We start from the raw sequence: 24,752 nt of genomic DNA on the forward strand, positions 1-24,752 counted from the left end.
AATCGCTCGAAGCGGCAACGTCGAAGTTCCGAGGCCGACTGGTGAAGCACTGTACTCCAGCTGCTTCAACAGCGCTCGTCTAGTAACGTCAGGCCATGTAAGGTGACGTCGCTGTCGGTATAGTCAAGGCTGGCCGTCGCCCAAGTCGTCGGCCTCACCATCGCCTTACACTGTGCATCGATGGCGACCTCGCTCCTGCTTTCTCCTTTGGGTGAGTGAATGCGAAGCCGCAGCCTTGCTCAGCCTCGTCGTGGAGCCGACAAATGGCGTTATCGGTCGGATAATCTTGTTGCCGGCGGAGTCATTGAATTGCCGGGACTCTTTGACTCCAAATGCCATCAAAGGTCACGCCGAAAACCGCCCGCCTTCTGGTACATCTCGTTGCGTTTGCATACCTGACCGAGCTCTTCTTCCATCGGTCTGTAGCTGTGCAAACACTACTGCTCATATGTCCTTGAACGTTCTAATATCCACATTACAAGTCGTCGAGCTGGTCCCACCCCCGCCTCCATCCTACCTCCGCAATGTCTAATTCCAGCTCGTCCACACCGCCCCTCCCGAACCCAAAGGTCGGCGCAATGGCCAAGGCCTTCTCAGAAGTCGACCTGGACGGCCATGATTTGCCTCCGTCGCCGGCGCCTTCGAGCCCTAGAAATGGACGGCAGTACTCGATCGCCACCCAGCTCGTGTACTCCGAGGGCAATGACCAGTACAATGCGAGCAGTATGCCCATCTACCAGGTAAGACTCGTCAGCTCCGAGCTTTGAGCATTTCTGACATAGGGTAGTCTGCGACGTTCAAGCAGACATCCGCAACCGGCGGCGCCTCCGACTACGACTACACCCGCAGCGGCAACCCTACTCGTACACACCTCGAGAAGCATCTGGCTAAGATCATGAGAGCAAAGCGAGCCTTGGTTGTGTCCTCAGGAATGGGAGCGTTGGACGTCATTACCAGGACATTGAAGCCCGGTGACGAAGTTGTCACGGGGGATGATCTATACGGCGGCTCACACAGATTGCTAAAATATCTGTCGACTCACGGTGGCATTGTGGTACACCATGTTGACACGACAACTCCCGAGAAACTGAAAGAAGTACTCTCTGCAAAGACAGCCATGGTTCTGTTGGAAACGCCAACAAATCCTCTCATCAAAATCGTCGACATTCCTACTATCGCGGACTTGGCACACGCCGCCAATCCGAACTGTGTGGTGAGCGTCGATAACACTATGCTTTCGCCACTCTTGCAGAACCCCCTCGAGCTGGGAGCCGATATCGTCTACGAGTCTGGCACCAAGTATTTGTCCGGTCACCATGACCTCATGGCAGGTGTGCTTGCCGTCAAGTCCGAAGAGTTGGCCGAGAGGTACTATTTTGTCATCAATTCCACCGGTTGTGGTCTCGCGCCATTCGATTGCTGGCTCTTGATGAGGGGCATTAAAACGCTGAAAGTCCGTATGGACGCTCAGCAGGCCAACGCCATGAGGATCGCCACGTTCCTCGAGTCTGTTGGATTCAAGGTCCGTTACCCGGGGCTGAAAAGCCATCCGCAATACGACCTTCACAACTCCATGGCCCGCGGAGCTGGCGCGGTCTTGTCATTCGAAACAGGCGACATCCACCTGTCAGAGCGCATAGTCGAGTCCGCAAAACTATGGGCCATCAGCGTCAGCTTCGGCTGTGTGAACTCGCTCATCAGCATGCCCTGCCGCATGAGCCACGCCTCAATTGATGCAAAAACTCGACAGGAGCGCGGTGTCCCCGAGGATCTCATTCGGCTTTGCGTCGGCATCGAGGATGGTGAGGATCTGCTAGACGACCTACGCAGCGCCATGGTCCAAGCTGGTGCCATGGACCTGTCACTGGAAGGTCTCTACGCCAAAAACCCCACTATCCTACAGAAAGACCCCAAGGAAGGCGAAAAAATCGCCGCAGAAGCAGCTGCGGAAAACGAGCCTTGAAGCATTCGGGCCATGAAAGCTCTTTGTGCCAGAAAATCTTGAAAGCGAAAGAAGGCGTGTTTTTGATACCTTGTCTAGGTACTACTAGGAATTGGAATGAGATAACGAAAAAGAAGGTTCTACCAAGTCGTCCATCCCCTTCTGAGCTCTTGAAACTGCGCCAGGCTGAATTGAACCGAAGTCAACTAACCACGCTTGCCCGAGAGTACCGTCGCATGCATTTATGTTCGTGCCCCGTCATTGTGCCTGTGCGTGCGCGGGAACCAGAGGGGGGGGGGGGCCAGGAACATTGATTCTGCCAAGCGATGATGTAGAGGACGAGGCGGCGGCAGAGCATTTGATGCTTTTCGCCGGATTCGAGGCCACTGGGTCGTTCGTTTTGGTTCATGTAGAAGACGACAGGAAAGACACGTCGCTAGTATTTAAGGTTGCAGTAGGCTTTTGAAAAGTCTTGGGCAAGGATGAGGCACAGGTCCAGCTACAAATCGTGAAACGCCGTGTGACGGACTACACGGCTCTACATCAAAACCAATGCCCTCGTGATTGCCTCCTCTTCGACCAGCAGAAATTCGGCAGTATCTCCCCGCATGACGCTGAAATCAGAACCACTCAGAAATGTCTTTGAGCCTCCAAAAGCCCATTCTCGATAGGATTGATATGGTAGGAGTAGTATGCCTGACTGATGATTAACCGATATATCACCAAGGCACGTTCCGCGCGCCCATCCTCAATCAATTGAATGTTCGTTCTCAATTCGCTCCAGATGCTCAGATGTGGTCGGCAGCGAGTTAATTGGTTTGGCCATAAGGCGAAACGGACGTCTGACACCAACATTGCCGCTTCTCTGAAATCCGAGGTTCTGAATCTTAGTCGTCCAAGCCTCCGACTCCGGGACAAGGTCCCTGACCAAAGCCGAAATCCACTGTGCTTGCGAGCCATCGAATCCCAAGCGCTTATTGTGAGCGGCTTCCGATGCTTGTCTTCCGGAGCGCTTGGCCTCTATCTGTCGTACTTCAGGTGGTTGAGTCCTCTTCGAGAAGACATCTGGCCAGATGACAATGTTGAATCCAAGCGTCTCAATCTCGCGACATACGTACCCCGGCGAGACCAACGTGATCTTGGTTTTTGAGATGTGGTATCGGTACGGCTCAATCATTCTAGCAAACCCATTGTCTGTGCAGGTTGCGAGGAAGACTTGATGACAGTACGGGTTAGAGAGGAAGAGTTGGAAGTTCTCTGCCACAATCTTAGTGTTGGGCATGTACTCATCCTGGTGGTGTTACCTTTGATCTTGAAGTCAGCTCTTTCTTTGCCTTGACCGCAATCGAAGAAATCGAACAGCGGCAGGGCTTCGGTGAAATGTCTTTTGAAAAGCCACATGGATTTTTGGAGGTGTCTGCCAAAGTTTCGGAATCGTTGAACGTCTCCATGCTCGTTGACGAAGACACGTGCAATGATCTTCGCGCCAGGACTAATATCGGGGCGCCTCGAAACGAAATGGTCAACAGCATTGCGCAATCGCGTTGCAGCAAGAGCACCCGCGTTGTGGCCATCGTTGAATAGCGTAGCAGCCCACTAGCGGCCATTAGCAACGTCTAGCATGCTAATCGTCAGCACTTACCCCGTACGCATCACCATCGACAAGCACCACCACAAAGGACTGTGGCACAAGTGGCATCTCTGTTCGGTCAATCTCGACCTTTTCGACACATTTGAGATGCTCCAGCTCAAACAGCGCTTCTTGATGCCGGGTTTCAATGGCGACATACCTCCTGCTTAGTTCATTGTTCGACTGGCTCAGCTGCATGTTATTTTGTCGAAGGCTCGCAGCTGCAGCATTTTCCCTCGTGAGCGAATCTTGGAGCCGGCTATTGGTTGCTCTCTCATTTCGAATCGTGGTGTGAAGTCGAGCATTTTCGGCCCCTGCTCCTTGAAGACTGGCGTTCACGTTCCCGAGTTTGCGGTTCACGTTCTCCAAACCTCGAATGTGAGAAATATGGTTGCGGTCTTTCGTGACGAGTTCAGCAACTCTGGCTCGGGTATTAGTCAATTCCACAGTCAACCGGCTTTCGTTGTTGATGAGGCTGGTAACTCTGGTACGAACAGCAGTCAATTCCACCGTCATCTGCTGGAGCTGAGTACGTAGTTGTCGAATCTCGTCTTCCTGTGCCTGAAACTGCGTTGCAATATCATCAAAAGATGGGTCAGCTGGCCTCGAGGGCGAGCGAGACGGCAAGCTGGCACCAGCATAGGGGGCGTTCCATGGCCACTGCCTTGAGCAGACCCATTGAAGAGTGTTCATGTTGTCCTTTTCTGGGCTCTGCTGAGCCAGGCTGATTTACTCATCAAACGAGGTTGAGTATCGGAAAGCCGGTAGTCCCGGAATTTCTGGATGGAGAGCCACAAGAGCTTCAGGAGACGATATCGGGTTACAAGGGAATAGCAAGCCCATGTGTCGAAGTCCGGGGGCTGAGTTGCGTGCCTACCTGATCTAGAAGGTATGAGACTGGAGTGGAGTCCACGGGTTTGATGACGCCAAAATCAATGACTTGTCGATATCAGCCTCTCACCTACCAGTGCTCTTCCCAGGGCTTGGAGATGTCATGCATAACAATCATCTCCAACGATATTGACGTAAGAACAAATGTCAAAGACCTGTCGAGGCTAAGTGGTGGTGGCTCAAAAGTGGTGTGTATCAGAAGTAAGGAAAGCAACGACATTTGTTCGCACGAGGCAACAACCGCCGGGAGGGGCAACCACGCTAGCCGAAGTCATCTTGGCGGAAGGAAGCATTTGGACAAACGGATGGCTCGTGAATGAGGGATACGCACTGCTCTTCATTTGCAGTATGGATACTCATACACCTAATTGCAACCGAGGCTCTCAAGCTTGCCTGTGTGTCTTGTGGACATTTCACGAGCCCGTTCCTGCTCAAAAGCCGCTGACATGGTCGCTCACGACTGCCGCCCCCAATGGCCTGACATTTGGTGCGCCATGGACGTTGTTCCAGCGTATTAGAATCCTCTCCCACTGGCGGCAAGCCGCTCCAGGCCAGGAACGGCATTGAAAGGCCCTTGTCCCAGACCGCCACCCAACCCGCCGTTCATTCCGGCACCTGGTGCGCCAACGCCAGCTCCAATGCCACCAAGGCCTTGCCCCCGCGGCCCACCCGCGGTCGCCACAGCTCTGCCCGTTGCTTGAGCAATGCCTGGTGCACCCGCTAGACTTGCTCCTGCTGCCGCCACACCTTGTGTTCCACCGCTACCAACATTCGGCATGTCATCCAAATCCGCATACCTTAAGGTGTACGCCCTCCGCACCTTCTTCCACAAATTCTTGTCCCACCAGATATAGTAGCCCTGCTCGGAGCTGCGGTCGTCATTGTACGCATACCCACCACTGTTCTCGTCACGCATCATCCACATCTGCTCATGCATGTGATACCGCCATTTCCTCTCCATTAGCTCTTGTGCCACCAGCACCTGCATGTAATCTCGCGGCATGGAATAGAACATGTAAAACAGAGTTTCGTCGCTGAAAGAGTTGATACGAGTCTGCAGCGGCGCGACCTTCTTGATCGTATAACAGTCAGGGATGTGATATTCTGAGTCCAGCGGACGAAGAGGGTGCGTGTTCGGAGATGCGAAAGGACCAGTGTAGGAGGACAGCAATGGGGCGTCGGAGTTCATGTTCAGGCCCAGCTGGCCCAAGTCTTGGCCACGGAGTAGACTGCGGAATGTCGAATTAGGACCTTCTGAGAGGGCGATGTAGCCTTTAATGCCAAATTTCTCCTTATCACTCATGCCAGCGTAGAGCGAGTCGGGGTTGTTGTCAGCTTGCTGCTCAAAAGCATCGCGTCCGGCAAAGGGATCCCGCGGTGGGCCAGAGGCTGGCGAGGATTCGCCGAGTGGTCGGTCGGCACCTATTGTACCGTTTGTTCCAGCTCCTATTGGTGATCGCGAGCCTTGTGGTATACCAGCTGGCGAGGTCACCCTGCTAGGATCATTCGAATCGTTTAGTTGGGGCTGCCGCTGAATGAGACCTGGAGGACCATTGGGTACCGGATTACTTCGTGATTCGGCTGGGAAGAAGTCAGAGGCTTGGGTTTGTGGTTGCCTTGAACCTAGTGGCCGAGATTGAATCCTCCGATTCGCCTCTGTTGAAGGTGGTCCACCCTGCCACGCGCTTGATCCAGAGTTCTGTGCTGAGGATTGTCCGCCGAGGTTGTTAAGACTAGGGAAACTAGACTACGTTAGCCGGAGGAGATCTTTGACTAGCTGTTCCTGCCGCTGACCTTGAGGTGGACAGATCCAGAGGAGTCGTTCGAGACCCCATCGCTTGCTGTGCCTGCTGTGCCCACGAATTCTCTGGCAACGAATTGGAGTCTCTTGGTGCTGTATTCTGGTGTGTTTGCAGCCCTGGTTGACCCCATATTGTAGGCTTGCTGGGCTGTACACGGCTCGTAGCTCGTGGTTGGTTGTTTGGGGGGTTCATGTTCGTAACACTCTGCAGTGGTCTTTGGCCTGGAGAATGATTTGGTCAGCTTCGTATTTCAGCATTGCCGTTTTCGAGTCACGAATCCTTGCGCATGCACAATTCCGGCCTGAGTATGATCTGCTGTCGCAGGTCGGCGCCCCCAGATAAGTCGGAACTCCTACTCTTCTCCTGCTGTATTTTAGGCGTCAGGGTGTCTCGAAATCGCGATGAAGAGAGCTATAGTCGTGAGAACTTCGGTCTCTCGTGCGGTGTAAGGTATGAAGTCTGAGGCGTCGTATCGTATCGTCGGAGTTGCCATTGGCGCATAGTCGGAGCGCAATGTTGAAATAGAGTCGCCGAGAATATACCTTCGCCGTAGAAGAGAGGCATTGCTCGACGGCCAGTCTTCGTTCGTAGTTGCCAAAAATCATTCCTCTTCGTGACAGGAGCAGTGTTCGCGGCGTGCTGAAGTCATATAGGCATGTATGGAGGGGGCAGACATTAAAAGAGGCGGAGCTTACCTTGCCGGTTCATATTCACACAAGTTTGTTGCGACAACAGTGCGACTGGGTCTTTGTTCGAAGACCGTGAGTGTTTCCTGCTCCGACTTGGATGTCGAGGTGCAGCCGCAGTCGCGATTGAGGGTCCAGCCACTAGTACTCGCTCGGGAACTGGTTCCGGTGTCTTGGCGCCCGTGTCACCAATTCGCGCTCCTCCCCCACCGTATGCAGTGCCGCTGGCGCTCTGCAGTCTACGATCAAGCATGCCTGATAATCTCGGATAATGATGTTCGGTACATTTGGGGATTCTTTGGGGAGTGTTCTGTCCAGAACCTTCCCCATCTGGAGAAGACCCCTTCCCTGGAGATTCAAGCACTGAAGCTGTTCGGTGCTGTATCATTCACTAGCTACGCGACTACAGGCTGTCTATCAGGTCATACATACCTCCCGCTGCCACTGATGCTGATGCTGATGCTGAAGTGGGACACTCGTTCTTTGCAATCGAAACGCACCAATAACCTCCGGACGCCTGGCTAAGTGCAACAGTCGAGAGCTCATCTAGAGCATCAAACTGATAGCAAGATCCGGGTTCCCGCCAGCCTGCTGAAGCAGGTTGACCGCCATTTCCCTATCAACGCCAAATTGCATTACTGCTGCGATCGATTCCTCTGTTATTGCTTGTGTTTGACCAAAACCAAAGCTGCCACCTTGGGCAGAAGTAGTCTGCTGAGATGGCTGTTGCGGTTGCTGTGGCGCTGGTGCTGGCGTGTTTGATGATTGGGCAGGCTGGGAGGATGAGTCGGAAGCCGCAGCTGGCTGCGAACTCTCTTGAGGCTTTGGGGGTGGCGCAACAGTCCCTGTCTCGGCACCAATAGTGGTACCCCCAGGACCTTCAACCTTTGGCTCATTGTCGAGTGCTTCGTCCATCATGTTGGGGATCTGGTGCTCAGGCAAAAATTCTATCTTAGCATCCTGAACGCGTAGGCAATTCTCCCGGAGGTCGATGCACATTTGGTGTCTTTTGAGCATGTCCAAACCTAGCAGTAAATCCACGTCCTTACCCTCCATGACAGTGAAGCTACTGGCAGCCTGATACACTCCCAGCTGCATGGTGGCGTGATGAACTCTACCCAGTATTTTGGCTGTGCCCACGCCTCTCGCAATGCCTCCGTAACGCTCGTCGATCAAGTGGGTGATGTTGCATCTGCGGGCCGCGTCGGGGCTCATGATGGTTGTCTGGGCACCGGAGTCTACGAACGCCTTGATTGGGACGTTGTTGACCACGACATCAATGTAGAGCATGGACACTCGGGCGAACGACTCTGGGTTCTCCTCCATAGCCAGCTCGATATTTTTGGCAATCTGTTGCTGCTTGATACGCTTCTCAATCTCAGCCTGCGAGTCCGGATTCCAGAAATCGTTATCAAGCCGTGCCATCTCCCGCTCAGCTTGCCGCCTATCCTCCTCCAGCCGTCTCTGACGCGCGGCAAACAAGTTCTGGAAGCGTGTAGAATCTTGTGCGGCTGCCGCCAATTCTGGATCTTGTTGACGAACACTATTCATGACGGCGGCATTGGAGAGAATGTGTTGCCTGAATTGCTCGGGTGAAGGTTGACCACTTCGATTCTGGGGCTGCTGGGTGGTTCGAGTGGGCTGGATGGAGAGAGCAATGAGATCTCCCTCAGTTACACCAACTTCTGAAAGGGTTTTGGTATCGTTTGTAATCGGCTGTCCATCTCGTGATAATAGCTGAGAGGCTTTCGGGGCATTGGTTTCGGTCTCAATCAAAGCCTTGAGCTCGCCGAACGTAAAGTCGGGGGAGACATCCAAGGTGACGAAATCGGATGTTATATTGGCGTTGTTAGGGCCATCAATGACAGTGACCGAGATCTGCCTGCATAGCCGTTAGTAGAGCCTGGCAAGCACGTCTGAAGAACGTACATGATGATGTGGCACGCTGGCAAGTCGACACTCGTGTGGATGATGGAATGAGCAGGGAAGTTAAATCCAACTGCTACCAGGTCTAACTCAAGAAGTTGGGACGAATATTCAAGAAGGTGATGGAAGAGGCTCTATTGATTTGTGATCAAACGGCAAGGCAGCGACCCTTGAGGCAAAGGCGCAGTGCAGGCAAACAAATGGTTATTGTTTGTGTCGAAAAAAAGGACAGTCGATCCCTCACTCTGAACTCGGGGTTCGCATGACGCCAGCGCGGTGACGCCTGGCCTGAAGTGATCGACCGCTAAGCATCGGCAGGCGTTAGCGGCCCGGGCGTGTCGCCTGTCTCCAGTCCTTCGGGGGGCTTCGCTTCGGTCAGTCCCCGACCCAAGCTCGACTGGGGCTTCTGGTTTGAGATTTCTCTTCTCACATTGGTGATCACTACTAACGAAAATCGAGTTGCTGCAGCGGCATATGCGATGTACTAAATGATGTGGCTGGTGGCTAAGAGCGTGTCAGCTCAAAGTGGGAGCACTGTCCCACAGAAAGAAGCGCCCTGTGCATGCACCGTTAATCTGAATCCTCACCGCGGGCAGAATCTACCGTTGGCGAGAAATTTACTGTTCAAAGAAGACGGCACATTCACCATCTTACGTATCCATGTAATAGGCAAGGCAGAAATGAATGCCAGGTAGAAGAGCAGCACCTGCATTTACCAACCGCTGCCGAGCCGCCACCACTTGAATCCAAGCCAACAGGAGCAGGGGCCGTATCTAGGAGGCCAGCAGCTGGACTTTTCAGGATTTCCCTCCAATGCTTCTATCGTCCCTGTACCGATTATGTGGTGAGATACCACGAGCAGTAGAGTCCAGTGTTAGAATAGTGACAGCAATTCTCTGACTTCAAGTTGCGCTTGTAGTGCATGGAGATCTCTACTGGCGTTGTCTAGCCAATGACCGCAGCTGACAGAATTTGCCTTGTCGCTTTCTTGGTGAATGTTTTTGTGCATCAAATCTTCCGCCATTCGTTACCAACAGTAGAATCGGACTGTATTGAACAAACATCATTTTAGCAGGGAACCTCTTGCATTTGTCACTGGTCATTCGCCTCCGTTCACTGAATAAATTTGACTGTGTCCTCACCATGTCCGCAAAGAGCCAATCACAGCCGAATAATCAAGAAAACCAAAGGCCGAGCACTGAGACCCCTCCTTCTTCCGATCAACCACCCGCCTCGCAGTCATCGGCCAAGGACGACGACGGCGACGACGAGTTTGTTGACATCAGCGACGAGGATACTGAGATGCGTGAAGCCGATTCGGATGATCATCAGCGCTCCAAGGACGAATTAGACCTCCACCGCTTCGGTCATAATTTAGACGACGTTGACGACGACTCGGACGAAGAGCACGATCATATGGCCAGTCATCCTCTGCTGAGTATGTTGACCGGACGACTTGGCCAGCGCCGCCGAGGCTCAACCCATAAGTGGGATCGTCTTCACCCTGTCACTCAGGTCTTGTCCGTCTCCAATGCGGAAGAATGCACCGCGCTAGAAAGCGAGGTGTTTCCCGAAAATGAGCGCTGCTCGCGCGAAAAGGTAAGCAACTCTTTTTTACGCTCGAGTCGACTTCAGTCCTGCCCTCCGCACCCACGCATTTGATGATGCTCTCGTCCACTCCTTCGCTACCGGTGGTCGCGTGCTCACCCACAAACCTGACTAACTGCTTTAGTTCGAGTACCGGCTAGCAAGATGCCCTGAGCTCAGCTTGGGTCTATTTTCGCGGCCAACTGAAGCCGAATGTGCAGGGCAGGAGAACCCGCCGAAGCGTCGATTGATCGCCCATGTTGTGGCTACTCGGACCCCGGCACCTAGCGTCACCGATGCTAGCATGGCTTTGCCCAGCAACTGGAGACAGCGCAAGTCTTCGTTGCCCTCGCCGGAAGAAGCTGAACCCCAAGGTCATCAAGAGAGAGGTGGCACCATCTGCGTTCACTCACTAGCCGTGGCCAAGGAGCATCAAGGCATCGGATTGGGCACCATCCTGATGAAGGCCTACATCCAACGTATCAAGGACTCGAAGGTAGCTGAGAGAGTAGCTCTGCTTGCCCACGAGCATCTAGTGCAGTTCTACGTCGAGCTCGGATTCCAGAACATGGGTCCTAGCAGCGCAACCTTCGGTGGTGGGAATTGGAACAACTTGGTATGTCTCAACCGACAACATACGTGTAACACACGCTAACACGTATAGATCATGGAATTCACCAACGAAGAAGAGGACTAGAACTCCCAAGATACCCCGATGCAGGAGGACGCGGAAGCGGGCGAAGACGTGTGGGAGCGCGATCAGGAGAACTCGGATGATTTGGAAGATGATGATATGTTATGGATGACATGATGGGATCGCATCCGCTAAGCGGATAGCGCAAGCGTTATGACCAGTTGATGGGTCGTTGCAAGCTGGCGAGCTGTCCGGCAGACAAGAAATCGTTGATTCTAGGACGCCTGTGAAGGCGGGGCGGAACTATTGATAAGTGATAGAACGCGACCACAATGCAACACAGTCCTCGCACTGTTCGACCGCGATACGGTGTTCTGATTGAGACCCAACAATTGTTCCAGTCAGCATAATTGCCTTTACCAGCCCGACCTGACTGAGCGTCTGCATCGGCGGCTGCATGTTGATGTTAATGCTCGTCGCCCTATTGGCCGGAGAGTGGCAGTGGAGTAGACCGCCTTGGCGACTCTCGTGACGTTTCTGCGGGTCGTCGCTTCCTTTTACCGGTCCCCGGATTCAACCGCTCCTCCACCATTATCGTCGATTCTTCCACCCTCCCGGCATGGCATACTCGCCCAGCAAAGAAACGACTGCCGAGATAATAACTCCTCTCATCTCACTCCTCTGCACCGAACCTCTTCATACAATCAGACCTCTCAGCCCTGGGCCCTGACGTTCAGCCGCAGACCTCTCCTCCAAATTCCGACTCTAACCCGACCATGTCACTAGCCGCAACTCTCTCATAACATCACACCACGCCGCAATCTTTGACCCTCGGTCGACGTCTTTTCCCCTCCTAGACCAGGTGCGAGTATTTCGCGTAACGAGCTTGGAGGTGGACATTCTGCGAAAACCAGAATCTGAGCCAACGTTGTCTCCGCTTCTTGCACGTCCTGCTACCATGGCGCCCACCCAGCGGCCCTTCTTCTCAAACTTCTTCTCCGCCTTTCGCGCCCGTACAACCACCAATCCCACCTTCCAGGCCAAGTCTGCACCCACAGTCGGCTCGCCTACCTCCCTATCACCGACTGCGCACGCTGCACCTGGTTCCACAACCGCTTCGCAGCCGCGGACAATAACCACCAAGACATCAGACTCCCCGACACCGCAGCAAAATGTTACTTCTCCCACACGATCAACCGCTGTCCCTTTCTCTCCTAGCACCACTCGCTATGCACCACCACTATCCCGCTCGCCAGGTACGGCCTCCCCGGGGACAAATCCCAACTTGTCCATGTCCCCACCAGGTGCTTCCACACCCATAACGAGAGGTCGGCAAAGACGAGGGAGCGATTCGTCCAATTCTTCAGCTGGCTTTATGGACGCCCTGGGCCCAGAAAAATGGTATGTTGGCGGGCGAAATGCGAGTGGGGAGGAGACGTTCTACAGACTTGGAATGGTGGGTGCGGGCCAAGGCAAGAGGGTTAGGAGCTTAGATCGCCTGAGCCTGTGATGAAGAGATGCATGAGAGACAGGAGGTCCAGCTTCGACGGATCAGACTTTCGACGACGTCTACGAACAGCAGTGATGATCTCGCAATGACGAAGTCCAACAGGAGCTTCGGCGGCGTAACAAGCTTGATATGTACACAAGGTGGCAGCGGTGTCGATACCACTCACGAAGGCGAGCCAGAGTCACGGAATGGAACCGCGCATTTGCACATCGGAAATTCTGCCCATTGAGCTTCAACCGAAATGATTCTCTACATACTCTGCCGTGCATCCACTCTCATTCGCACGTACTGGTATTATTGACACCCATCCCCCAGCTTTTGCCTTCTGCACTGAATAGTGATGCGCGCTCGCCAACTAGTACACGTACGTACGTGGTGACTATCGCGGATCATCGTTCGTCATATCATTATCCAAAAACAAAACCACGCGAGCCTGCAGGGTCCGCGTTCGACAAGGCAAGAATTGGGCAGCGCCCGCTCCGCAGCCGGTGTCAGTCACTCTCTCGCAGTGCGGGCTCCCCTCCACGCCACGCGCCTCAGTTAGCAGCGTCCAAGCCATCGGATAGTCCGCTCGTCCTACTCCCACTTTTTTTTAAGGTCGGTTGCCCAAACGAGACTTGTCCAAACCAAATCAAAGCCCAAGAAGGTCCAAGCCCAAGTTCAAGCCAGACCCACCCTTGTACATCTCAGACCTGCTGCGGCTTCCGAAACAAGCCGACCACCCGTTCAAACACCTCTCTGACGCTCGGCACCGCCACGCTCGTCTGCCAGCCCAGCACATCCTCCACCCGTCTCGTGCCCGCACCTGTGCCTGTGCCTTCCAACTCCGCCGCTGGCGCTGGCGCCGCGTCGCGCTGCCCGCGGTCCTCCGCGCGTGCAGCAGCACCCGTCGTAGTCGTAGCTGCCGACGCCTTGCCAAAGATAGCGTCCAAGCCCCTTTGCAGCTCACCGCCATGCGCCAAGCCCGCTCCTGCGGCGGTGGTGGTGAATGGTCGGAATGCACGCGTGGCAGCGGATCCGGGGCCGCGAATCTGCCGCACCTCGGCATTGCTGTCGACGACAACGTAGCCTGGCGCGCCTGCACGGGGGAGCAGCGCTCTCGTCTGGCCGTGGAGGAGCGCCTCAAAGATAACGGGACTGCCGGCTGCTTTCTTCTCCGTCTGCGTGTCGTCTTCCGCGTTGGTAGGCAGGTCCTGGGCGCCTCCTCGCAGCGAGAGCACGAGGACGCGACTGCCTGGCAGGAAGGCATGTGCAGGGTTCAGCGCGATGGCGATGGTGCCGTCGAGGGGGTTGGCGGCTAGGTGGTGGGTGATGCGCCGGGTCGTGCCTGCGGTGGCGAGGGTGAAGTCTCCGCCTAAGGGTGTGGGGGTCATGGTGAGGCTGTTGATGGTGTCGTGGACGGATAGAAATGATGGTGACAAAGTCACGAGCTGCGGCCCTGTGAAAGCGGAGTAGAGGAAGCTCGCGAAGGGTGGGTGTAGAGATGGTGTGTGAGAGATCGACGCGGGGTCAATGCGTGAGCTGGAGCTAGTGCCCGTGAGCGGGATGAGACTCGTCCATTGCGTACTGTGGCTTGAGGTCGACAGCGAGGCGGCGAGCACTGAGCCATCCTCCGAATATGCCAGCGCGCCGGCGCTCACGGTTGAGGAAGGGTTAAGCGGGACCTGCCGAGAGACGGACCAGTTGTAGAGTGTCTGGCCGTTAACACCTCGAACCAGGACTCCGTCTCTGCGTCTGGGTCTCGGGATCCATACCTGCACCGTGCCGTCGGATGCAAGTGTCGAAAACTCTGCCCGAAGCGGTGATGAGGCAAGCGCAAGGACTCGCGACTTGTGGTGTGGGGAGTCTACCCGAGAGGTGAGCGCCCACTCCGAGTCGTTCTCGCTCGGCGAGGACGAGGACCAGAATTTCAGAGTTATCTCGGTCCGCTCCTGTCGCGCTGAATCGCCTATAAGGTATGTGACCTCTAGTGAGGAAGACGGTGGGGACCATTCCTCCACACTGGCAAACCATGCGCCGTCGTAGGACAGCGCGACGTGTCCGACATTCGGTTCCTTGATAAATGAGCCGTCGGGCCCGACATTGATGGTGGTGGTCAGGTTACGAGTCAGCGCCTGTCTGGCAATCTGGATATCAGACTGTATATCGTAGGTCTGAAGGGAAGTCGCCTCGCCAGCATGAGAAGCTGTCACGCTCCGAGGAACGGCGGTTAAGAGATGCCCTGGCTTGGTGGAATGCATGACTGCTGCAAGGCTGCCAGATCTTTGTGCGGCGAGCAAGCTGACGTTTGCCATTGGCTGAAGGTCTGCTGTGGAAAGTACCATGACAGAGTTGTCGTTGAGATATAAGACATACGAGGATCCCTTTCTGGAGACCGAAAGCCGCTTGATCTCGGTGGACAGATGGGGCAGGAATTGTTGTTTGTTGGTGTCGAGCTGCCAGATTACGAGCACGGTCTCATTGCCTCCAGAAATCACATAGTCGCCATCTCGCGACCACTTGACCGTGTTGACCGCGGTGCGGTGCCAGTTGAGGTACCGAGCTGCAATCTCATCGTCCTGCTTCTTTTTCTCGCGGGCAATCATCTTGTACAGTACATCCTCGTACAGCACGATTGAGCCGTTCTTCAGACCTACAACAACATCAAGCCTCTTTCGCGAGGACTTGCCCTCAGTCTCGTAGACTCGGGCATCCAGAGATTCAATGTTACTCGGCATGGCAAATTCCCGCCATGTAACTGCCGACTGCTCGTAATCAGGTGATTGCAAGCCAGTCGAAACACCAATGATGAGACGGCTGTATGCAGAGACCACAACAAAGCCCGCTTGTTCGTAAAGCTGGACCTCAGCGTTGAGGCGTTTTCGGGTGAGCAGTGTTTGCAGAAGTACTGCTTCTGTCCCTTCCACCAAAGCATACACGGCGAGTTGACGATCTTCAGAATCATCACCATGTAGAGCCAGTACAAGCTCCGACCCACCAGGTCCTTTAGCAGACATTGACACGAGCGCCCGAAGACCCCGTGGAGACCTCCACTCTCGGTGCTTTCGACCTGTAGTCCAATCCCACACGCTGAGGTTGCCATCACTTCGCGCTGCAAGTATCTTTGATGGATCCGACTTGGAGATAACACAGCCGACAATGGTGCCGTGGGTTCGTAGTGATCTGACGAGTAGCGATGTTGATGTCGAGTATATCCTGACCTCGCTTACAGTAGGCAGTATCAGGTATTGGTCGTCGTCTGTCATGATTGGGTCCTGGTCACTGAAGGAGCCAGCCGCGGCGTCAGACAAAGACCAATTGTCACTGAAGATCTGGGAAATCTTTGATTTGGACTTCATCTTCCGCTTAGTTCTTCGCGGAGCTTGTATGCGGTCTGCCAGAGGCATTGTTTCGTCGAGCATGACTCCACCATCTTCGGATATCTTGCTTTCGTCCTCAGATTGTTGCTTGATGTCCTCAGATGCGACATCATCAGGGTCTTGAATTCGCGCCTCCAGAGGTACGACTGCTCGCTGCTCTTCTGACTTCTTTGACAGTGCCTTTAATCTCTTTCGCTCCCTCTTTTTCTCGCTTCTGCTGAGTCGAGACGCAGCCTCTTCCTCAGTCTGTTGCGTGTGGGTTGCCGACTTGTCTTCATCCGCCGCTTCAGCCCGGTGTCGTTTGTTTTCGCGCTTTCGCTTATTGACGCTGACTTTTGTGCTCTGCTGCCCAGTCCCTGAATCGACATCATACTTAGTATTCACCGGAGATCGACCAGCCTCGACTGCAGAAGAGACCTCTCGGGCATCCACGCTCGGTGATTTTGCAGCCAGGGAGTCGCGGTGTGCGCTCTTCCTTTTCCGCTTACTGTTCGTTTTGTCCGCACCACAAGGCTGGCTCGCCTCTTGCGGCACATCTTGTGAGCTGGACTGCTTCTCCTCTCTCAAGAGCTGCGCTGCCGCATCATCGATGCCCGAGGACTCTCGTCGGTGCTTCTTTGACTTATGTTTCTTCTGGCGTTTCGTCGCATGTTCACTGCCTGCAATTTCTCCAGCGCTGGTATTGATGCTGGCAGCCTGCTCGAAGGCCTCGTCGGCGTTGCGCTTGCTTTTCTTGGACATCGCAATGGCCTGCGCAGAGGATTAAGGTGCAGGATTGAAACCTTGTAGCAGCGAAGAGAAAAAGTTGCTGCTTTGGTGAAGCGGTAGATCTTTCGAACATTTTTTTTACTCCGCAGCGAAAGTTCAACCCCAAGTCCGCCGGTCATTTGCGTCATTTGAACTGATGTTGCTGCTCATTGGGCAGGTGTCCTTCACCGTAGTGAAGAAAGGGCAACGCAGCCATGAAGCAGGAAAATGTTTAGCAAAAGAGAAGAGCCACATAGATGGTGCCACACTTTGCTCTTATAGTCGTGTTTTAGTTACGATACCTTCAGGTCTATGTCGTGATCATGATAATATCCATGAGCTCTGGGGCTCGCTACTTTTGGTGCAACCGTCCTTCCATCAATTGCTAGTGATGGGCTGTATCCACTCACTTCAAGCCAGCCTTGCTCTTGAAAGCAGCGATCAAGCCAGACGTCGAGGCATCGTGACCGGCACCAGCACCATCCGTCTCGAGATCCGACTGGATCTTCTTGGCTAGAGCCTTGCCTAGCTCCACACCCCACTGGTCGAAGCTGTTGATGTTCCAGACAGCACCCTCGGTGAACACCATGTGCTCATAGTAGGCGATCAGTGCACCTAGTGTTCCAGGTGTAATCTTCTGCGCGAGGATGGCGGTGGTCGGGCGGTTGCCCATGAAGACCTTGTGCGGCACCAGACTGTCGGGAGCGCCCTCAGCCTTCACTTCCTCATCCGTCTTTCCAATGGCAAGCGCCTCCATCTGGGCAAAGAAGTTGGAAGCCAGCATGCGCTGGTGCTTGCCACCCTCAACGGGGTTCTGAGACTCGGCCGCGAGGATGAAGTCGGAGGGAATGAGCTTGGTGCCTTGGTGGAGGAGCTGGAAGAACGAGTGCTGAGCATTGGTGGCGGGCTCACCAAAGAAGACTGCACCAGTGGTATATTTGACGTAGTCGCCGCTCTTGGTGACCGCCTTTCCGTTGGACTCCATGGTGAGTTGCTGCAGATAGGCGGGGAAGCGGTGCATGTACTGGTCGAAGGGAGCAATGAGATGCGTCTGGGCACCAAAGAAGTCCGAGTACCAGACTGAGAGCAAGCCGGCAATGACAGGGATGTTCTCCTCAAGAGGAGTCTTGAGGAAGTGCTGGTCCATGGCGTGGGCTCCGGCAAGAAACTGATGGAAGTTGTCAAAGCCAATGAAAACGGCGACCGACAGACCGATGGCCGACCAGACGGAATAACGGCCACCGACCCACGACTCGAAGCCGAACATGTTCTTGGGGTCGATACCGAACTTGCTGACCTCATCGGCGTTGGTGGACAGAGCAACGAAGTGCTTGGCAATGTCTTCTTGCTTAGCCTTCTGCAAGAACCAGTTCTTTGCAGTGTTGGCATTGGTCACCGTCTCGGCAGTGGTGAAGGTCTTGGAGGCGATGAGGAAGAGGGTGGTCTCTGGGTCGGAGTTCTTGAGAGCCTCAGCAACATGAGTACCGTCAATGTTGGAGACGAAGTGAAGGGTCATATCGCGATCACCGTAGGCCTTGAGGGCTTCGGTGACCATAACGGGGCCGCTGGAGATTGTCAGAAAAGCCAACACGGAGGGCTAATGAACTTACAGATCGGAGCCACCGATACCAATGTTGATGATGGTGGTGAGCTTCTTGCCAGTATAGCCTTTCCACTCACCGCTACGAATCTGCTCGGAGAACTCCTTCATGTGGTCAAGAACGGAGTTGGTCTCCTCCACGACACTCTTGCCATCCACCGCCATAGGCTGGTTGGAGGTATTGCGGAGAGCCACATGGTAGACAGCTCTGTCTTCGGTGAAGTTGATCTTCTCGCCGGCGAACATGGCATCCCGCTTCTTCTCGAGGCCAGCTTCCTTGGCGAGCTTGACGAGCAGAGGCAGCGTCTCATCGGAGAGGAAGTTCTTTGAGAAATCGAAGAGGATCTCAGATCCATCTGCGGAGTTGGTGAAGGTCTTGCTGAACTTCTGGAAGCGCTCAGGGTCTTTCTCGAAGAGCTCGCGCAGCACCAGGTGGCGGCCGACCTGGTTGTGATGGTTGATGAGCTCCTGCCACGCAGGCAGGTCGGTGGCTTGAGCGAAGTCGGCCATGGTGTCTAGTAATTAGGATATAGTCGGTGAGGTGTGAGGTTCTATCGAGGAATCAGTGCGATGCTCAAGCTTAATATGGAACCAAGTCTCGAGTCACAGGATCAGGCAGTGAATGATGAAACGTACCAAGGCTCGTGAAACTGACAACAATTAACAGGAAGAGTGAGAGAAAGGTCTTGGGAGAGCTGACGCAAAACAACTCGAGTGGAAATGTTTTGGATTTTTGGAGGGGCAGCAATGATGTCGACCTTCCGGCGCTGCCATGCCGCGCTTTTCCCAGGGTCTCGTCCCAGCAATCCTGCACCACGAATCATTCTCCCACTCAGCAACACCTGGATGATTAAGCCGGACTGTCGCCAATCATCATCCTACCAGGGTTACTTTTTATGGAGTTTCGCCCCGGGTCGAGACTTTGCTGAGGAAGAGCTCTGCCACCCAAGTCCCACACTTGCCCCTCTTTGCAGCCTCATCAATTTCCAGCAAGGCTCGCTACCCCTCCATTCCTAGATGTCTATCCACTTTATGGGAGTCGTCGTGTTCAAGCGGCAAGTCGACAAAGCCTTACCGCTTACTGGTCTTCAATTGTATCTCTTGCTTAGGCATCGACAGCACGGTACCTAACGGGTAAGGACCGTACAGTATGTCGAGTCAACGCAGAGGACAGCAAAAATAAATGTGGTACTGTGCATTTATATTGACACCCTATCTGCCCTGCCAACTGCCCTCTATATGCGCACAGGTAATAGCCGTCGACAACTCATCGACTACATAGCCATAGCCACTATGTTCCAGGTCTAGCGGAGCCAAATTCTGCTTCAAGTTCTGGCCAGCGCTGTTCCCTCTTCGCCTCCACTTCCGCCTCCGACGACCTTGCCTTCGTCCTTGTCAACTATTAGAGAGCTGAACCGCCTGCTCTCCACGCACCTCGTCAGCTTCTATCAGCTGCTCATCTTGCCCCTTCAACACAGCATTCAACGCCTATGTCATTTCCTCGTCGCTGAGCATATCCCCGTCCGCGACGAAATCGTCATCCTTGGTACCACTGGCCCCACCTCCACCTCCACCAACATCACGTCTGCTCTCGATATCACCCAGCCACCCAGTCCCCTCTACAGTAGTCGTCTCAGGTCTCCTCAGCCGCTCGTTCCCCTCCAACCACCGCATGTTCTCTTCAAACCACTCCTCTGGGCTTTCAGATCCGAACCAGGCCAGCTCGTTCAGGTAAGCCGCATCAGTGAAGATGCTGTGCGGGACAAAGGCGACGGAAAAACCCAGGGGTTGCTCGAGCGGGCCGGATAAAGTGCTGTTCGTCGAAGTGAGAGAGACTATGCTGCTGAGGCGTGAGCGAGTGTTTGGCAACAGCTGGGGTTGCTGCGATGGCCGAGCACTTGTGAACTGAATGTGAGGGGAGTTTTGCTGTACTTGTTCATGTGGTTGATATGGTCGCTGTTGCCGTTTGTATTGGCGTTGCTGCTGCGGCCGACGATAGGAGTGAGAGCCCGTATGCGCCGGCTGCCGTTGGTAGTTCCGATTGCCGTTGCTTCGCCGGCGGTCCGAGTCTGCTATCCGTTGAGGTCCGTCTTGGTTGTGGTTTGGCATGCGTTGCTGGCCGTAAATGTTGGGCCGATAGTCCGTCTGATTTGCACCACGATCACTCGGATCCCTGGATGCACTGCTGTTCTGCCGGCCCAGTCTATGACCTTGACCCAGGCCTTGCTCGCGATACCATCTATGATAATGATTAGGCATACTGCAGAAATGTTCGCGTGCTTTGTTCAGCTGCTCTGTCATCGCCATGACTTGACTGTATGAAAATGTTCAACGAGCATAGGGTATCGGGGACAAAGACAAAGATAGAACAGATAGCGTTCGTACTCTTTTGTTCGAAGCGTGTGTGACGATGTGTAATGATTCTGTTGTCTCCTGGGTCCTTTGTCTATTCTGAGACCAATACCGGGAGATTAAACAGTGTCAGGAAGATATTGAGGGCAATGTAAGTCTGCGACTATACTGTTGTCTTAATCTGGGGTTCGTTTGTAGTCGGAGATGGTTATGCCTACAGAGCCAGGTGGTGGCATTTAGGGCACGTCGGTTCTGAAGTCTTCCGCGTCAGCCCTTTCGTAGGTCTCTGCTCTCGGGCCAAATGCCAGATATCTTCCATTGGTATCCAGCCCGGCCTCCCCCACCTTGCGCTTCAACCCAGAATCTTGTCTTTGTACATTCACCGGCGCACCGTTGCCGTAGGCATCGGTCATGGGAGGTGTAACTTCGTGATCGTTCTGAGTCGCGGTTTCTGCCAGTATGCCAACTGAAACAGGTTCTTGCATTTGTCCGAAAAGGCCCTGGTAGTACCTGGCCTCCTCAATGCTCTCTAGGATGTCCTCTCGAGCTGTGTGCTTCAGTGCCTTCCTTGGCGCTCCCAGTAGAACGTCGTTTTGGCACCACCGTCTCACGCCTTCCTTGATGGCACTGACGTCGAGAATGCGGTAGTGCAACCAGTCCAGGTTCTGATTCCACGGCGGTTGCATCAAAAACATCTTGTCAGCATGTACGGAGTTGCCTGCCAGGAGTGCTTTGCCTTTGTTAGGCACATAACCTTTGATGTAGGCGAGAAGCTGCGAAGCAGCTATCTCTGCAGTCGTTGTCGAAGCTATGCACTGATCTACTAGCCCGGATGCTGTGTGCGTATTGATACACCACTCGTTCATACTCGCCAGAACACTTGCGGAAGGATGGATGACAGCTTCGAATCCGCCCTCGTCAAGTGGGTCCAAAGAAGCATTGGTGATGAAGCACGCTATTGATAGTATGGTATCTTTTGTGGGATCAAGGCCCGTCATCTGTGGTGGTACAGCAAGTTAGTATTTGGCGGTAGCGTCCACAAACAAGCCCAGGTCCAGATTTGGAGAGACTTCACCCACCTCGCAGTCGATCCACACCAAGGGATCCTCGGACCTTGTAAGTGACATCGTGCCTGGGTGATTCCAGCTTGTGGAGCGTATAAGTTGAGTTTCTGGGTGGCTGTAGACTCATGGCATCGAGCCGCACACCATAGGTACATGGCAATCACAACGGCTTATAACCGCGATCTCATATGGGCGGCGTCCTGGTGAGACAGGTCGTGACGGTTGACCGTCGGGTCTTTTGTGACCAAGAGACGTTATGACGCGCCGCGCAAACTATGTCCGGCCAATCAGATAGGCGCGATGATGTTGTCAGGTGTACACCAGATCATCCTCGGGGGACTTCTAAATTGGCTGTGGATCTCGGCGAGAAATACCCATCGGAACCTGGAGCGACCTACAGGGGCTGCAGAGGACGGGCTGGACGGAAAAGAGAGGCGGCTCAGGAATGCCAAGGAGAAAAGGGCAAAAGGCGTCAGCAGGCAACCGAACGCCCTTTTGGGTCACGACGGCGATTCTTATTTGAAACTAGCAGCTGGGCTGGAACATAGCATGAATACTGGAGGCTATATCGTGGTTTTGGAGCTCTCTGAACCATCGTTTCAAAAGCCACTCGTTCTTTCGAGCTCGAGCACTTCTGAAAATATTCGTTGATAGCTAGTCGACCAATCTCAAGCATATCTTCTCCGATCAGTCCGTGTTACAAAAGAAGTCAAGTGCTGGTAATGGCGACCTCATCCAGCCCCTGCTATTCCAGAGCTCGCATCTAATGTCGACGGTCGATAATCCCATAATCTTGTGGTGTTCACCATGTCCATGCCCGACCCTCATCAAGATTTTGTCCTTCGAATCGTATGGTATCGTCCAACACCGGAAGTACTCCTGTCATGCCAACTCTTGAGGCTGACGGTCATGCACAGTTGTCGTCATAGAAGAGAAATAAAACGTCGTTACAGCTCCTCGTCGTTATCGTCAGCGGGTTTCTTGCCCAATGCTCCACCAAACTGTAGGCCCGTCTTGGAGGCAGGACTATCGGCTGCGGCACCAGATCCAAGTACATCGCCGATGGCTTGAGCCGCCAGACCTCGCTGTAGCCGCCTCTTGAAGTCGTCGTCAAAGTCGGCCATAGACGAGCGCTGCTTTTTTAACGGGCTGCCAACCATAAAGTCGTCTTCCTTCTTGACTTCACCGAGCTGGCCCTGAGCAGGCGAAGTACCAAACTCATCCCCAAGCAGCTTGGGCGTTGATGAAGCTGAGGGAGACCCAGAGCCAGACTTGGAGCTTTTTCGTGCGTCCGCTACGCCATTGCTGTTGAGGGGCTCCGCAGAATGTTGTCGCTTCAACTGATAATACCTTAGCCCATGTCGAATTTTTAAAGGCGATGGATCACGTACCTTGATTTTGCGGATGCCTTCAGCCACAGCTCCAGTCCGCTCGGCGTCTTCGGGCGATAGCATATTCGAATTTTTGATGTCATCTTCGTTGATATCGTCCATCTTGCCAATAATGTCGCCTCCCTCGTTGTCGCTGTCACTGTCCATATCATCGCCATCCCGCTTGCCCTTCCGGCCTGAACGGTCTCGAAATTGAGAAAAGCCAGCGGTACCCTCCTTCTTGAGCGGACCGAGCTTGGGGATCTCACCAATCAGGCTTCTGCGCTTAGCAGCAGGGACTGCCTTGTCACCCTTGGGACCACCCAGTATGCCCATCTTCTGAAGTTGGCGTTCGCCGCGGTAGAAGAACGTAAAGACAGCATAGGGCTTGTCGGTGGGATCGATCCCAGTGACTGTCTGTGTTGAAATAGTTTTAGGATCAAGAGTCTTGGGTTTTGCAAAGCTGGTAGTATGATCGACATCCGCCTTGTTGTGCCCGTTGGTCTTGTTGCCATCCGAGTCCTCATCGTCGTCGTGAGCGTCAAACTGCGGCGAGTACTCTCCGCGCTTGACTTCGCCGCTGGCAAGAACACGAAACAGAGCGATCTTGATTTGACCTGCAGCTTCCGGGATTGGATCATCGTCATCTTCGTCGGATGTGTTGGAGTCGTCCATAGAATCATCGTCGGACACGTTCTCAAGCTGTCCATCTGCACCGTATCGAAGAGTGCTCTTTCTCGGCTCCGACTTGGTCAGGCCGTTCGACTCGTCGTCTGATCCCACGGCTTCCTTTCTCTTCCTTCGTCGCTTTTCTAGCTTCTGTCTTCGCTTCTCGATGGTAGCGGCGGCATCCTTGCCCTCCAAGTCCAGACCGTTGAGCCACCGCTCTAGACCGACTTCTCGGAACAAGAATTCGCGCTCGGCAAGACCACCACCTTCGCTGTCGGGAACGCTAACCCATCTACTGTTGACCCAGGTCTCCTCACCTTTTCTCAGCAGTGTCGCTACCTCTTCCTTCGCGCGACCATCAAAATAGATGTAGGCTGCGATCGTCTCGTTTGGAGAGGTAGTGAGTGGCACATAGGGCCCGATTCCGCCAATGTATTTGCCCCGCTCATCGCCATGACCCGGGAGACCTCCTACAACGCGCGGCTTGGGATTCGGAGTCTGTCCAGAGGGTTTCGGAGTCGAGTACGGCACATCTTGGCCAGGAGTGAGGAGAGTGATGGAGATAGCGAATGAGGATGGTTCGGGCTTGTTGGATGAGCCGTCGGTGGGAATCTTGGGAGGAGGGACGGGAATATATGTACTGATTCTGGACAGGCGCGATTGCTTCTGAACAGAGTATTCCGAGAGAGGACCGTTAGGAGTGTGGATGCTGACCGCAAGACCCTTGAAGCAAGGCATTTTGCGCTTGCGTCGGGATCGAGCTGGTCAGTCTGATGAAATGGTTCTGATCCGCCGATGCGGTGGAAACTCAGCAGTGCGACCTCGAGCCTCTGTGGGTTCGGCGCTTGTGAGTGTTCGACGCTGCTTTGCGGGAGTGTGCAGGAGAAGGAAATGGGGGTTTCGTCGAAGACTTGACGTCCTGTCAAAAAGGTCGAGGAGCGAAGTGGGGATTGAACTCTGCTCGGTCGGTGAGCGGAACGGCC

At 54.1% G+C, this 24,752-nt stretch overlaps 10 protein-coding genes across 10 annotated transcripts; 3 read left to right on the top strand and 7 right to left on the bottom strand.

Moving 5' to 3' along the window:
• Nucleotides 1-524: 524 nt before the first annotated feature.
• HMPREF1541_01350 (cystathionine beta-lyase) lies at nt 525-1,963 on the top strand (the record flags this gene model as incomplete). Its single annotated transcript, XM_008713649.1, has 2 exons — nt 525-740; nt 788-1,963. 2 exons carry the CDS (start codon nt 525-527, stop codon nt 1,961-1,963), a joined length of 1,392 nt encoding a protein of 463 aa, XP_008711871.1.
• Nucleotides 1,964-2,690: 727 nt separating this feature from the next.
• Nucleotides 2,691-4,265, bottom strand: HMPREF1541_01351 (uncharacterized protein; the record flags this gene model as incomplete). The annotated part of the gene is made up of 3 exons (XM_008713650.1): nt 2,691-3,199; nt 3,247-3,538; nt 3,585-4,265. 3 exons carry the CDS (start codon nt 4,263-4,265, stop codon nt 2,691-2,693), a joined length of 1,482 nt encoding a protein of 493 aa, XP_008711872.1.
• A 712-nt stretch (nt 4,266-4,977) lies between these two features.
• Nucleotides 4,978-6,395, bottom strand: HMPREF1541_01352 (uncharacterized protein; the record flags this gene model as incomplete). Its single annotated transcript, XM_008713651.1, has 2 exons — nt 4,978-6,210; nt 6,258-6,395. 2 exons carry the CDS (start codon nt 6,393-6,395, stop codon nt 4,978-4,980), a joined length of 1,371 nt encoding a protein of 456 aa, XP_008711873.1.
• A 1,102-nt stretch (nt 6,396-7,497) lies between these two features.
• Nucleotides 7,498-8,882, bottom strand: HMPREF1541_01353 (uncharacterized protein; the record flags this gene model as incomplete). The annotated part of the gene is made up of 2 exons (XM_008713652.1): nt 7,498-8,833; nt 8,866-8,882. 2 exons carry the CDS (start codon nt 8,880-8,882, stop codon nt 7,498-7,500), a joined length of 1,353 nt encoding a protein of 450 aa, XP_008711874.1.
• A 1,138-nt stretch (nt 8,883-10,020) lies between these two features.
• On the top strand, nt 10,021-11,161 carry HMPREF1541_01354 (uncharacterized protein; the record flags this gene model as incomplete). Its single annotated transcript, XM_008713653.1, has 3 exons — nt 10,021-10,476; nt 10,610-11,080; nt 11,129-11,161. 3 exons carry the CDS (start codon nt 10,021-10,023, stop codon nt 11,159-11,161), a joined length of 960 nt encoding a protein of 319 aa, XP_008711875.1.
• An 895-nt stretch (nt 11,162-12,056) lies between these two features.
• HMPREF1541_01355 (uncharacterized protein) lies at nt 12,057-12,608 on the top strand (the record flags this gene model as incomplete). The annotated part of the gene is made up of 1 exon (XM_008713654.1): nt 12,057-12,608. One exon carries the CDS (start codon nt 12,057-12,059, stop codon nt 12,606-12,608), a length of 552 nt encoding a protein of 183 aa, XP_008711876.1.
• Nucleotides 12,609-13,294: 686 nt separating this feature from the next.
• On the bottom strand, nt 13,295-16,708 carry HMPREF1541_01356 (uncharacterized protein; the record flags this gene model as incomplete). Its single annotated transcript, XM_008713655.1, has 1 exon — nt 13,295-16,708. The coding sequence occupies one exon, from the start codon at nt 16,706-16,708 to the stop codon at nt 13,295-13,297; it is 3,414 nt and encodes a 1,137-aa protein (XP_008711877.1).
• Nucleotides 16,709-17,120: 412 nt separating this feature from the next.
• HMPREF1541_01357 (glucose-6-phosphate isomerase) lies at nt 17,121-18,824 on the bottom strand (the record flags this gene model as incomplete). Its single annotated transcript, XM_008713656.1, has 2 exons — nt 17,121-18,279; nt 18,325-18,824. 2 exons carry the CDS (start codon nt 18,822-18,824, stop codon nt 17,121-17,123), a joined length of 1,659 nt encoding a protein of 552 aa, XP_008711878.1.
• Nucleotides 18,825-20,902: 2,078 nt separating this feature from the next.
• On the bottom strand, nt 20,903-21,793 carry HMPREF1541_01358 (uncharacterized protein; the record flags this gene model as incomplete). The annotated part of the gene is made up of 2 exons (XM_008713657.1): nt 20,903-21,664; nt 21,746-21,793. 2 exons carry the CDS (start codon nt 21,791-21,793, stop codon nt 20,903-20,905), a joined length of 810 nt encoding a protein of 269 aa, XP_008711879.1.
• An 884-nt stretch (nt 21,794-22,677) lies between these two features.
• HMPREF1541_01359 (uncharacterized protein) lies at nt 22,678-24,507 on the bottom strand (the record flags this gene model as incomplete). The annotated part of the gene is made up of 2 exons (XM_008713658.1): nt 22,678-23,070; nt 23,122-24,507. The coding sequence occupies 2 exons, from the start codon at nt 24,505-24,507 to the stop codon at nt 22,678-22,680; spliced, it is 1,779 nt and encodes a 592-aa protein (XP_008711880.1).
• Nucleotides 24,508-24,752: the final 245 nt, after the last annotated feature.

The sequence above is a fragment of the Cyphellophora europaea genome (assembly GCF_000365145.1).
Source record: "Cyphellophora europaea CBS 101466 unplaced genomic scaffold supercont1.1, whole genome shotgun sequence".
NCBI classification, from domain to species: Eukaryota; Fungi; Ascomycota; class Eurotiomycetes; order Chaetothyriales; family Cyphellophoraceae; genus Cyphellophora; species Cyphellophora europaea.